At 40.1% G+C, this 14,426-nt stretch overlaps 1 protein-coding gene and 1 pseudogene across 1 annotated transcript; one reads left to right on the forward strand and one right to left on the reverse strand.

The window, feature by feature from the left end:
- Window positions 1-6,922: 6,922 nt before the first annotated feature.
- LOC138173187 (taste receptor type 2 member 7-like) lies at window positions 6,923-10,047 on the forward strand (annotated as a pseudogene).
- A 405-nt stretch (window positions 10,048-10,452) lies between these two features.
- LOC138173188 (large ribosomal subunit protein eL38-like) lies at window positions 10,453-10,704 on the reverse strand. Its single transcript, XM_069103069.1, has one exon. The coding sequence runs from the start codon at window positions 10,702-10,704 to the stop codon at window positions 10,453-10,455; it is 252 nt and encodes an 83-aa protein (XP_068959170.1).
- Window positions 10,705-14,426: the final 3,722 nt, after the last annotated feature.

Genomic DNA, 14,426 nt, shown 5'->3' on the forward strand with positions numbered 1-14,426 from the left:
CCTGGGAAGGCCAGGCGGTGGGCAGCGGGTGCAGGCCGGGAAGGCACAGCGGCCTGTGTGGGAAGGCGTGGCGTGGCTGGCGGATGCAGGCCTGGAAGGGGCCTGATCAACTAGGAGGGCAAGTCTTCCCACCAAGCACAAGATACACTACCAGGCCTATCATCAAAGGGCTGGGACTGGAAAGAGCAAGGTAAGAAGCAAATACAGGGGCCCCTATACTGGACAGCAAACACTCCTGGGGCTACCACTTCATAGCCCAGAAATCTTAAAAAAAAAAAAAAGCCCCTTTCAGGACCTCCAAACACAAGGATGACAGAGTGAACCCCACTTGCTCCAAACCCCCCCTCTGACCCTGAAAATATAGTAACTCTTGCCCCAGGGCAAAACCCTCTAGAGTAAAGGCCTGGCATCCTAGAGGAAGGGCGTGGCTAGGACACTGCCTCAAAATGGATAGAAAGCAGACTACAAAGACAAAGACTCTGGAGTCCTGCTATCCTCAGAGGGAGGAAACAACCTCAGAGGGAGACAATGTGGACTCCACACCCACAGCTGAAACTTCAACAGGGAATGGATCCCAAGCACAGAAGGCTCTCCTAGATGAGATCAAAAGGAACTTTGAAAGCAAAATGAGAGAGATAGAAGATAAAATGAATCATTCTCTCAAAATGGAAATAGCAGAATTCGAAAAACATTATAATGAGGAAAACATCTCTCTAAAAAGAAAAGTGTATGATATGGAAAAGGAGCTTCAAAAATTAACCAAGGAAAATGATTTGCTAAAAACCAGAATTAAACAAATGGAAACAAAAAACTCTATGAGGAACCAAGAATTAGCCAAGCAAAACAACAAAAATGAAAAATTAGAAAAAGAGGTAAAATACCTCAAAGAAAAAATAACTGACCTGGAAAACAGATCCAGGAGAGATAATCTGAGAATCATAGGCCTACCAGAAAATTATGATGAAAAAATGAGCCTGGACAACATTCTCCAAGAGCTCGTTAAGGAAAACTGCCCTGAGATACTTGAACCTGAGGGGAAAATAGAAATCGACAGAATCCACTGGACACCTGCTGTAAGAGATCCCAAACTGATGGATTCACTAGTGAATTCTATCAAACATTTAAAGAACAATTGATTCCAATACTCTACAAATTATTTGGGAAAATTAGTGAAGAAGGAGTCCTACCAAATTCTTTTTATGACACAAATATGGCACTGATAGCTAAATCAGGAAGAGATAAAACAGAGAAAGAAAATTATAGACCAATCTCCCTCATGAATATAGATGCAAAAATTCTAAATAAAATACTAGCCAAAAGACTACAGCAACTTATCTCAAGAATAATACACTTTGATCAGGTAGGATTTATTCCAGGAATGCAAGGATGGTTTAATATTAGAAAAACCATCAGTATAATTGATCATATCAACAATAAAACTAGCAGAAACCACATGATCATCTCAATAGATGCAGAAAAGGCTTTTGACAAAATACAACATCCATTCCTATTAAAAACATTAGAAAGTATAGGAATAAATGGAGCCTTCCTTAAAATAATAGGTAGCATCTATTTAAAGCCATCAGCAAATATTATATGTAATGGGGAGAAACTGGAAGCATTTCCTATAAGATCAGGGGTGAAACAAGGGTGTCCACTATCACCCCTCTTATTCAATCTGGTACTAGAAATGTTAGCAGTAGCCATTAGAGAAGAAAAAGAAATCAAAGGAATCAAGTTAGGCAAAGAAGAGACCAAGCTATCACTCTTCGCAGATGATATGATGATATACTTAGAGAATCCTAGAGAATCAAGTAAAAAACTGCTTGAGACAATAAATAAATTTGGCAAAGTTGCAGGATATAAAATAAACCCACATAAATCCTCGGCATTCCTATATATTTCCAATGAAATTCAACAGCAAGAAGTAGAAAGAGAAATCCCATTTAAAGTTACTGTAGACATTATAAAATATTTGGGAATCTACCTGCCAAAACAAACCCAGGACCTGTATGATCATAACTACAAAACACTTTTCACACAAATAGAGTCAGATCTAACTAATTGGAAAAATATCAATTGCTCATGGCTGGGTCGAGCTAATATAATAAAAATGACAATTTTACCTAAATGAAATTATATATTTAGTGCCATACCAATTAATTTACCAAAAAACTACTTTATAGAGTTAGAAAAAATAGTAACAAAATTCATCTGGAAGAATAAATGGTCCAGAATATCAAGGGAATTATTGAAAAAAAAATGCTAGGGAAGGTGGACTAGCTTTACCAGATTTCAATCTGTACTATAAAGCAGCAGTCATCAAAACTACCTGGTACTGGCTTAGAAATAGAGAAGTGGATCAATGGAATAGATTAGGCACACGAGATTCGGAAGTCAACAACTACAGTAATGTATTGTTTGATAAACACCCAGACCCTAGTTTTTGGGATAAGAACTCACTGTTTGACAAAAACTGCTGGGAAAACTGAAATATAGTATGGCAGAAACTGGACATAGACCATTATCTAACACCATATACCAAAATCAAGTCTAAATGGGTTCATGATCTAGGCATAAAGGTTGATACTGTAAGCAGTCTGCTAAAACAAGGAATAGTTTACCTATCAGACTTGTGGAGAGGGAATGACTTTATGATGAAACAGGAATTGGAGAACATTATAAAATGTAAAATGGATAATTTTGACTACATGAAATTGAAAAGTTTCTGTACAAATAAAGCCAATGTAACCAAGATTAAGAGGGAGGTAGGAAATTGGGAAAGAATCTTTACAACCTGTGTCTCTGACAAAGGACTCATCTCTAAAATATACAGAGAACTGAGTCAAATGTATAAGAATACAAGTCATTCCCCAATTGATAAATGGTCAAAGGATATGAACAGGCAGTTTTCAGAGAAAGAAATTAAAGCTATCTATAAGCACATGAAGAAATGCTCTAATTCACTACTGATTAGAGAAATGCAAATCAAAACAACTCTGAGGTACCACATCTCACCAGTCAGATTGGCTAAGATGACAAAACAGGAAAATGACAAATGCTGGAGAGGATGTGGGCAAACTGGAACACTAATGCATTGTTGGTGGAGCTGTGAACTGATCCAGCCTTTCTGGAGAGCAATCTGGAACTATGCCCAAAGGGCTATAAATACTTTCATACCCTTTGATCCAGCAATACCACTCCTAGGGTTATATCCCAAAGAGATTATAGAAATGGGAGAAAGACCCATATGTACAAAAATGTTTATAGCAGCTCTTTTTGTTGTGGCAAAGAATTGGAAATTAAGGGGGTGCCCATCAATTGGAGAATGGCTGAACAAGTTGTGGTATATGCATGTTATGGAATACTATTGCGCCATAAGAAACGGGGAGCAGGCGGTCTTCATATTTACCTGGAGAGGCTTAAAAGAACTGATGCTGAGTGAGAAGAGTAGAACCAGGAGGAATTTGTACACAATTACAGACACAACGTATGTGTGATGACCAATTTTGATAGACTGGACTCTTCTCAACAATACAGGGATATGTCAATCCCAAAAGACGCATGATGGAGAGAAAAACGTGCATCCAGAGAAAGAACTAGAAAGAACTGAATTTATATCCAGGTGGAAGCAAAATACCTGATCTTTTTCGTTCTCTTATTTGATTTTATGTCCTCTGTACCATTTTTCATCCCAGCTGGTACAATCCATCCTTATAACCTGACTATTGTATAATTTGAAAATATCTACAGATCCTATACTTGATTATAAGACGCCATGGGGGGAAGGGAGGGAGGGGGACAAAATGTGAAATTCAAGGAATTGTGGAATTGAATCCTGTAAACTAAAAGGAAACAAATTAATAAATTAAAGCATTAAAAAAAGGAAATAAATTGAGCTTAAACCTCACGCACTGTGTTCCAACTCAGACTCAACCTTGGAGACTTGGGCTGTTTATGGGTGAAGGCAGATTTTTTCATTCAGGGCTGCTATTTCGCGGCGATACCTGCTGAGTTCTCTCACAAGAGCTGTTGGTCTTTCAGGTCTATGGGATTTTGTGTTGTCTATAAGTGTACACACATTTATGTACCAATGGTAAGGGGAATCATCTTTGCAGAAGATTTTACATTTTTTGTGTTTGGACCCCAGGGAGGGATCCCTGACTGCCATAGTAACAAGACCAGAGTTGGGTAGGCAGATAATTCTAGGGCACCGCTTCTAGTCCTGTCCTTACACCAGGAGTTGAGCAGTGTGATCCTTAATAGGCTATTCATACACTCAGGGGACTGCAGAAACTCATAAATGCTTCCAGTAAGAAGATGGGCTATGACCTGGGCTCCCCATATGCTGAGTTGTGACTACAGCTCCCAGTGTATCCACACCTGCTGCTTCATCACGTGACTGTGACCACAAGACTTCTATATAGGCAAAATGGTATGGGTGTCTTTTGATTCCTGAATAAACTGGATTTAAGTGAGGCAGAGTTGCACAAAGGCTTCGTCCTCACTTTCTGTTCCAGAGTAATCACAGTTCAGTTGTGGGATGGAGTCAAGATGATTGGTGATAGCTTGAGATATAGCAGATGGCCTTGGCAATTTCAATGTCTATCTAAGCTCTCAGCATTCCAATCAGCCTGCTTCACCTGCTTCATGTTCATTGGAACAAATTGTTCTCATCCATCCATTCCATTAGGGGAAGTCTTCACATGCTTGGGGTAGTCACCTCCCTAATTCACCAACAGGTTTGAGACCTCTCAGTTACCCTTAAACTGCTTTAGCTTGTCTGCCAAAACTATTTACCAGAGTGGGGCCATTATGTATGCTATAGCTCCTTGAAGCCACAGGTAAGAGTTAAGTGGATTGTGTGGACACAAAAGGTGGAAAGCAGTCTGGAATAAGGCTCAGCAGTCCTCACTAGTCTTTCCTGAACACACCCTACACCCCAAACAACTAGAAGATGGATGAGAGAAAGAAAAGGGAGATGACACTTTAGACCCTTAACTGAGGGGCTAAAGAAGACAAGGGAATATGAAATACATAACTAAGTTAAGAAAATAAAGAACAATTAGTGATTTAATTACAATCAAAGAATTAGGGAAAAGTCATGAAAAAGGAATGAGGAGGGGAATATAACCCAAGTGAAAAAAATAGCAGCAAAATAATTTAAGGGAAACTAATCTCAGGAATGAAGGACCAACTTTAAAAAGGGAATTTTTTTTAAAAAAAGCGTCGTGAAACAAACTAATAGAAATCCAATACTCAGGACTTTAAATATTAATGTACTAAACACTACCACAAAATTAAAGATAATTGCACAATGGATGAGAAAATAAGACCCAAAAATCTGTTATTTACAAGAAAAGTTAAAGAAATAGAGAATGAAAATAATAAGTTAAAATGTGTGTGTGTGGACTTTCATGTATTCATTTCTATCTTTCCCTGAGGTTTAATCCCCTTTTTATTGAAGGTAGGAATTTAGCCTCTTGTATGACTAGCACTCATCCCCCCCAGCCCTTTATTTTGCTATTATAGCTAATTTATTGTAAGTGAATAAATATGAACATTCTAAAACTCCTTTCTCTTTTGTATTAATCTAACTGAAACTCTAATTTGTTTGCTATTACTGCAGTAATAAAAGATTGTATGCTCTCTTTTTGTAAATGAAGAATTTTGAAATCTTGGTCAAGGAACTAAAAAGCTTAGGGGAACAAGTGATTTTTTAAAATCAGTTCTGCTGATAAAAGGCAAAGAATTTAGTGGCGATGGTTGTCTTCCCTCTCAAAGAGAACTCAAATGTTGTCATTATGTTGGGGTCAATGTGGAGTGAGTCAAACTGTGGCTGAATTTGAGCTCAAAAGGCTCTACCACAGGTTGGACATAGATATTCCATATGAACATTTTTTTTTTTGCAGGGGGGGGAGGGCAGGGCAACTGGGGTTAAGTGACAAGTGACTTGCCGAAGGTCACATAGCTTGTAAGTGTTAAGTGTCTGAGGCAGCATTTGAACTCAGGTCCTCCTGAATCCAGGGCCAGTGCTCTATTCAATGAACCACCTAGCCTCCCCTCACATGAACATTTGTAACAGAGATGTTTCTAAATGTCTGCCTCTCGCTTTGTTTTTGCAGCACTCTAATTCTTATTTGATCAGAGAGCACAGCACTATCCTTGATGCAAGCACACCAAGCTGGAGAGCCCTATGCTAGTGTTTCCCACATCTTCATAGAAGAATCAGCACGGCATCATGCTTTGTCCCAGTTGCCATGAAAACTTAAAGAAAAGTACTTCTTTTGAGTGGGAACTGCTTAGATTTGTGGTCCATTAAAATGCAATTCATTTAGAATTTTCAAACCTAAATGTTACTTACCAGGAATACTATACATGACTGATTTTATACACAAGTGGTGGTAATATGAATGGCCAGCATGGTGGGAAATGATGGATGTGAAGCATAATCTCTACATAGAGGACTTTGTCATATACCCCATAATATTTACCTTTGGGTGAGCTTCATCACACAGCTCACGTGTCTGGATACAAAACAGGATGAGACACAAAGAGGAAAATATTGAAAGATGACCTCTCCCTATTTGCATCTTAACATAGGGCTCTCAACCTTTCCATGATCGCCTCCCAAGAGGAAATAGAAATGCCACAGAGAGAGGGTGTCTTGGCAGACCAGATTTAACTGAGCTGTTGGGGAGGCACAGAGGATATCTTGATAAATACATTCCAAAAGAGTACTAGGGATTTTCTTGCCTGAGACAGAAACTTTATTAAACACAAAGGAAAAATGACTGCATTACAAAGTATCAGAACCAAATTCCATTCCACATTCATTTTGCCTGGAAATTAATCCAAAAGCAATCGAATCTAAAGTATTATAAATAGTGATAACTGTCTAAGTGTTATCCTTTCTGCTGACATGCTAAGCAGTGGGGAGAAAACCTTTATGACTCTGGCAACTGGCAAATTTCTACTAGGCGTTCTGGTAAATGGATTCATTGTTCTGGTGAATGGCATGGACAGGAAGTGATCTTATCCTGGTCAGCCTGGCTATCTCCAGAATTGCACTATCATGTACAATAACATGGAACTGTTATGTAATTGTTACTTCTGTTGATATAACCACACATTTAAGAATAATTGATATATTCTTGGTATTGACTCACACTTCAAATGTTTGGTATGCCACTATCCTCAACATCTACTACTTCCTGAAGATCACCAACTTCTCTAACCCCTTTTCCTCTGGATGAAATGGAGAATTGACAGGATGGTCTTCAGGCTTCTTTGGAGGCCCTTGATTATCTCTTTTTCCACTAGCTTTCCAATTCTAGAGAGAATGTGTTGCTACTATGGCAACCTCTTTAATGGGAGGAAAGAGAGAAATGTATCTCAGGAGGTCCAAGTGAGTAAAAGTATGTTCCTCATGTTAGAGGTTCTCACAGGCCTTCTGAGTCTTATTCCTTTTATCCTGTCTATCATCTCCTTCTCCTTATTCATGCAGTCCCTGTGGAGACACACCCAATAGATGCAACTCAATGCCACAGGTTCCAGAGACCCAAGCACAGAAGCCCATGTTCGAGCCTTGAAAGCTGTGTCTTCCTTCATTGTCCTCTTTTCATTGTATTATGTGGGCTTCACGGTCAACTATGTGGCAGCGGAAGACAATAAAATGGCTTCCATGTTGAGTATGTTAATCATGTTGCTGTATCCCTTTGTCCACTCAGTGATCCTGATTCTCTGGAACAGCAAGCTGAGAAAGGCTGCCCTGATGGTGTCAGGGCTGATAAGGTGCTGTCATGGAGGAAGTCATCTACAAGCCCTTTGGTTATCTCTGAGGATCATCTGGCATTTTCTAGGGGGGGAAGAACTCAGATTGGAGACCTTGAAGAATATTTCCAAGTTTTTTACTTTGTGTAGTAGCAAGACCAATCAATTATGATTCTAAACATCTAGACTTTGGTACAATACCCAATTCTGTCACTTACTACCTGTGTGACAGAGGCAGCTCCCTTAAGCTCTAGGACCCTCAGAATCCTTATCTGAAGAATAGTGATGCTATGTTGATGCTGCTGCTACTGATGATGGCGACGATGATGAAGATGATGATGATTTTATAGTGGAGGTAATAGTAATAATAAGAAGAAGAAATCCAGCCTAAACTGTAGACATTGTATTCCAACTCAACTCAACCTTTGGGCCCTGGGCTGCTGATGGGTGAAGGGATGATCATCACAAACAGTTCAAATCAGGTGCGGGACCCCGAGGTCAGCCCAGTCTAGCCCTCTTTATGTCTTCCTTTCTCCCCTTGACCTTCTTTCTGCCTTTGCTTGGGGAACAGTGATCTAATCAATTTTATCACTCTAGCATTCCTGGAAAGGACATACCAATCAATTACCCTATGACGCCAGGTGCCATCCCTGTAACTTCCTTGACAAAAACACTTTCCAGGTGACCCTCCTCTATATGTACTGTATCCCCTATGATAGTGTGAGCTCCTTCAGGGTAAGGACACACTTCATTTTAATGTTTGCATATCTGATGCTTTGTAGAGCTCCTGACACATATTACTCTGTCCAATTTTACGTGAAATTTTGTTTTATTTTCAGATTTATGTTGTTTCTCTCTTTCACTTCACCATACCCCCCAATTAAGAGAGACAACTGAAACTTCTATTGTAAACATGTATAGTTAAGCAAAATAATTTCCTGTATTAAGCGTGTTGTTAAAAAATGACTAATTCTTTACCCTGGGCCCTCCATTTCTTTATCTGATGGTGGGCAGCATATTCACTGAGTCCTAAAGAATTGTGCTTGTTTATTGGGTTCAGAATAGATCATCTTTATAATATTGCCATTATTCAAATACTCTGAATAAATGCTTTTCCATTCATTCCTTTGATTATTATTACATTCAAGGCAATTTTGAAGTTGATGATTCTTGGGAAATCTCCCTTCCCTAGAAAGAATGTTGGATTCCAGTGGCATCATACTTAGTGAATTCCAAACCCTTCCTGCTCATCACAAGAGTTTGGGTTCTGGGACATGGCCCAGGAATCTCTCTCCCAGACCATATGACGGCATGCCTGCCTTTGACATGTGCCTCTGCTGCAAGTCACCATCAACTACCCCTTATATGGGGTTAAAATAATAGCTTTCTTCCTCACATCCTTGCTAGGCTTTAGAAAAAAGAAGTGGAGCAGAGGAAGCTCTGAAAAGGGAGAGAGGGAAAAAAAATGCATGGGTAGTTCTCAAAACTCACTTTCATTTAATATGGAAGCAGCAAAGTAAGAGCCCCCAAATGGGAGTCTGACCCCTGGAGTCCCAGCCTATTATCTTGAGTTCCCTGGGTGTGGTCAGTAAGACACCAGTGGTCATATACACATTTCATGGGGAAGTGGTGAGTCTGATGGCTCTGTGCAACCTCATCCACTTGATTGGAGCATTCATCAAGCTAGTCACAGGCTCACAGGTGTCAAGCATTTCTATTCCAGAATTTCTGGAGAGGTTCAAGAAAATCCAGTGCTCAGAGACTCAAAGGATGTGGTGATCCTAACCTGATAGTGGGCATCAATTCAGGAATACAGAAGGCCTAGAAGGCTAAAAATGAAAAGGAAAAGAAAGAAGAAATAGATGAGAGTTTGGGATGTACAGTTTGGCACTGCTAGGTGGTGCAGTAGATAGAGGACAGGGCCTGGAGTCAACAAGACCTGAGACCAAATAAAAGCTTAGACACTGTCTGGAGGACCCTGGGCAATGTTTACCTCAGTTTCCTTATCTGTAAAATGAACTGGAGAAGGAAATGGTAAAATGCTCCAGTATCTTTGGCAAGAAAACCTAAATGAAATCACAAAAATTCAGATACTGTTGAGGGGCTGAAGAAAAACAGCAACAAAAAGAATGCTAATCAGAGACTTGAGAGAGGCAAAAGGCAGTGTTAATGGAGAAACTTCAATCGCTCAATGTTGCCGTGAGCTCTTCTTCTGCTCCTTTCATCCTTTAAAGGACACAGGAACCAAAAATTCACATTCTCTTCCAGATCTAATTCTAACTAACAAAGAGAAATTGGCTTCTGTGGTAAAAATGATGCGAACTTTGTGGGGAAGTGACCCCCTCCACCATAGAATTTGTGATGAAGAAGAGGACATGAGATCATATTATGATGGACAGCCTAGATTTTTGGAGGACAGATGCCAAAGGGTTCAGAGGAAAGGTAGACAGGTCCCATGGACTAAACTACTTCAAGAGAAATTATTCCAAGAGGGATTGGTGTTCTTCAAGAATGAAATTTCGAAGAAATAAGGAGAAATAGTTCCAGGAAGGAGGAAAGATGGGATTTCTTTGTAAAGAATGATATGGGGGCACATGGAATTCTCCTATTTCAAAGCCCTTTCAAAACCTAACCCCTCCTACCTTGCCAGTCTTACAACTTATTCTTCAAAAAGCACTTTTATTTTTTCTCCTCCCCCCATTTTAATATAGATGTAACAATGAATGATTCCTTCACAGCCAAACCAGGAGGCAGGGACTGGGTAAGTTTCTCTGCCTCCTCTTTGTCTGTGATGGCCAATGTGTACAGGTCTCTGCTGCAGTGAACCTTACACTTCACGTTGTCCTTGTGTTTCTTGATGTTGACAGATCTGGCATCTTTTCTCCTGGCTGTGAACAAGAAGCCTTTTATTTCCTTGGTTTTTAGGGGCATGGTGGTGGCGGCGGTGGAACAAAGGGCAGCATATGGCCCGAGAGGTCATGCAACTGCCAAGAGGCCAAGGAAGACAGAAAACCAAAAAGAACTGGTCTCCCGGCTTTTCCATCTCCCACCTCTGGGCATTTTCCCTAACTGTCTTCCATGCCTGGAAGACTCTCCCTCCTCCACTGGGACTACTCACTTCCCTTGCTTTCTTTGGTCCCACCTTCTCAAATACCACTTTCTGCAGGAATTCTTCCTAACCTTTCTTAATTCCACTGCCTTCCCTTTCTTAATAATTTTTCTATTTCTCATGTGTGTATAGTTTACTTGGTATATAGTTGTTTGCACGTGGTCTCCCACAATTGATTGTAAGATACTTGGGTGAGAGGCTACTTTTTTGCATCCCCAGTGGTTTCCAAAGTCCCTTCAATATAATTTGTGGTAAATAATTGTTTATCTATTTATTAAGAATTTTAAAAGAAATATGCAGTATATGGAAGCCAGTAAGATAGCAAAGACAATACGTATCTGACACAGTCCTACAAAAAATATGTGGGGATTACTGAAGATCAGTACAAGCAGAGGGGATTTAAATAACATGAAAGGTTTGCTTATTTTTGTAAACTTCCTTGGGAGAAGAAGGTGTATCAAGGAAGGCATCAGACATTCACTTGAAGTTGGGTGAATGTCCAGGATAACTAACAACAAAGGCAAAGCTGCTCGGAGTCATGAAGGTCAGATGCAAAGAAGCCAATATTGGATTAATGTTGGAGAGGGGCCCCTAACAATGTGATTTGGGCTGCTTGGAGAGCAGGAGGGTGCTGACTGCTTGGCTGTCTCCCAATAGATACTGGATAGACAACCTAGCTGTAATTCATTTGGTCTTATGGGTAAATGAAAAAGCAGTTGAGTTCCCTTGTAACTCTGAAGTTTTGTGGTTCTGTGGTGGAGGGGGAGTTAATCTGGCCCAGGAATGCTTTTCTTTGTGGAATTTATTAGCACACAAAAAGTCTAGGGTCTCCAATCAAACAAGGACAGATCCCGGAGACTCACAACTCAAGGCATTTGAGTCAAAAGATGCCAAACAGGGACACATTATCTGTCCCGGGTTTCCCTGTTCTTCCTCAGACTGATTTGTAATCCTGAAACACAGATTTACAATCTGGCCACAATGCAGGGTATGAAGATGAAAAATGAAATATGGAAATAAAGCTTTATTGCCAGCAGCAACATTTTCATCAGGATGGGTCCTCACACAAGAGAGAGTGGGGAATAGTGATGGGAGAGCAGAGCAAGAGAACCCCCGTCCTCCAAGCAGGGATCAGATACACGTGCCTGCTTCAGGGTAGACAGCCAACAAAGGTCTGAATAAAGACAACCAAAATGGAAAAGCACAGATTATGTGCTTATTGTTCAATCATTTCTTCATGACTTCATTTAGGGTTTTCTTAGCATACAGTGGTTTGCTATTCCCTTCTCCAAATCATTTTAAAGATGAGGAAACTAAGGTAAACAAGGTTAAGGGACTTGCCCAGGGTCACATAGCCAGGAAATGTCAGAGACCAGATTTAACTCATTGAGATAAGTCTTCCTGCCTCCAGACACTGTACCCTATCCATTGTGGCTTCTAGCTGCTTCAGAGTAGCAGTAGTTTTGGGGAAATAGGTACATCAATACTTCATTGATAGAAATGTGTTTGGCCATTCTGGAAAGCAATTTGCATGTATGACCCAAAAGTTGCAAAGCCATGCATACCTTTTGTCCCAGCTATATCATTAGTAGGTCTATAATCCAAAAAGACCAAAGAAGGAAAAGCAAAGGATGCATGTTTTTAAAAATACTGATAATAACCATTTTTGGAGCTAGAAAAGAACCGGCAGCCAAAGGAGTGCCTAATGCCAGGGAATGGCTTAACAGATTATGACTTGTGAAAGCTATGGATATGACTGTACCGGAAGAAATTATGAAGATGACGTTTTCAGGTCTTGGAATATTTGCATGGATTGGTGGAGAATGAAGTGAGCAGAGCAAGGAGAAGACTTTAAAAATAATAACAAAATTACAAGTAAAAACAAAGGATGGCTTTGGAACTCCAGCAAAGACAATAATCATTCAGAAATCCTGAGGACCAAAGATGGAACAAACTACTTACCTCCTGTTAAAGAGATGATGAATTTCAAAGCATACATTTTTGAACATGTAAATGGAGGAAGTTGTTCTGCTGGACAATGGATAATTATTACACAGGCAGTGGACAGGAGAGATAAAGATGACTGCAAAAATAATTTATTTTTAAAGATCAAATACTTTGTTGTAATTTGGGCAATGGTATTTTGCAGGAAACTTGAACGATGGACCAAATTTTAACGGAAATAAAGGGAAGGGTAGGCAAAGCTGGGGGTACCTTGTGAACAAAGTCTTAGGGGAAGGAAATTAGAAGATTTATGTTGGGAGTGCAGAGTACATTCTTATATGGAGTGGATAGATCGTGTTGGGGAGTGGAGTAAGAGGAAGGCTGAAAAGAGGAAGGAGGAACCCAGGAAACAGGGAATATTGAATCCTAGGATAAAGGGTTTGAACTTTAAAGTCTCGGTTGGGAAGAATAAGGAGTAGGTTGCATAGTGGCTAGAGCACCAAGCCTTGGAGTCAGGAAGACCTAAATTCAAATCTCACTCAGATACTTCCTAGCTGTGTGACCCTAGACAAGTCATTTCACCTTCTGTGCCTCAGTTTCCTCACCTGTCAAATGAGCTGGAGAAGGAAATGGCAAATTGCTCCAGTAAAATATTTGTCATTTATATAACTATCTAAGATTTTCAAAGAGCTTTACATTCATTATCTTATTTAAGCCTCACAACAACCCTTAGAGATATACACTATAGCTTTTTTTATACTGATTTTATAGATTTGGAAAAAGCCCAAATGTTTCAAGTGGCTGACCCATGGTTACACAGTGGTCAAATACAGGAGGAAGCTGAATTTCAAATCAAGTCGTCCTAACTTCAATTCCAAACATCAAAATCTTTAAGATATATGTATCTGATTAATGTGTTCGGCAAGGAGGCCTACTTTTCACACTAGCTACCTAGGCTAACCAACTAGGCAGAAGTGGTCAGGAGTCAGTTTGTAAGCACTATGGAGAGACATTCACTACATTTTCCATGTGAGCATTTCTACCTCAGAAATCTGTAAATGCTCATATCAGGGAATGATTTTTGTTTTGTTTTGTTTGTTGATCACAAGAAAGTGATGGATAAAATATGCATAAGGCAGAGCCAACTTGTGAGGGGGCCATGAGCATCTCACACCCTTAGAACCACTTCTTGCAAATTTCCCAGAATGTTGCTCCCAGCTGGATTTGGAGTCAATAGAATCTTGATTTCGAATTCATCTTGACTCTAGCTGTGTGATACAGACCAGGGACTTTTTACCTCTTTAAGACTCAATGTCTTGGGGCAGCCAGGTAGCACAGCGAGCAAGAGCACCAGCTCCAGTGTTGAGAAGACCTGGAGATCAAATCCTGGGCTCAGACACTTAGCACCCACCCAGAAACACCTGGCCGTGTAACCATAAGCAAGTTACTTAATCCCAATTGCTTAGGGGCGGCCAGGTGGCTCAGTGAGTAAGAGCACTGGCTCCAGTGTCGGGATGACCTGGATCAAATCCAGGCTCAGATACTCAGCACCACACCCAGAAATAATAACTGGCCATGTAACCTTGAGCAAGTTACTTAA

Source organism: Petaurus breviceps, unplaced genomic scaffold (genome assembly GCF_028583685.1).
Source record: "Petaurus breviceps papuanus isolate PSGF00001 unplaced genomic scaffold, PetGlider_PUasm1.0 567, whole genome shotgun sequence".
NCBI lineage: Eukaryota > Metazoa > Chordata > Mammalia > Diprotodontia > Petauridae > Petaurus > Petaurus breviceps.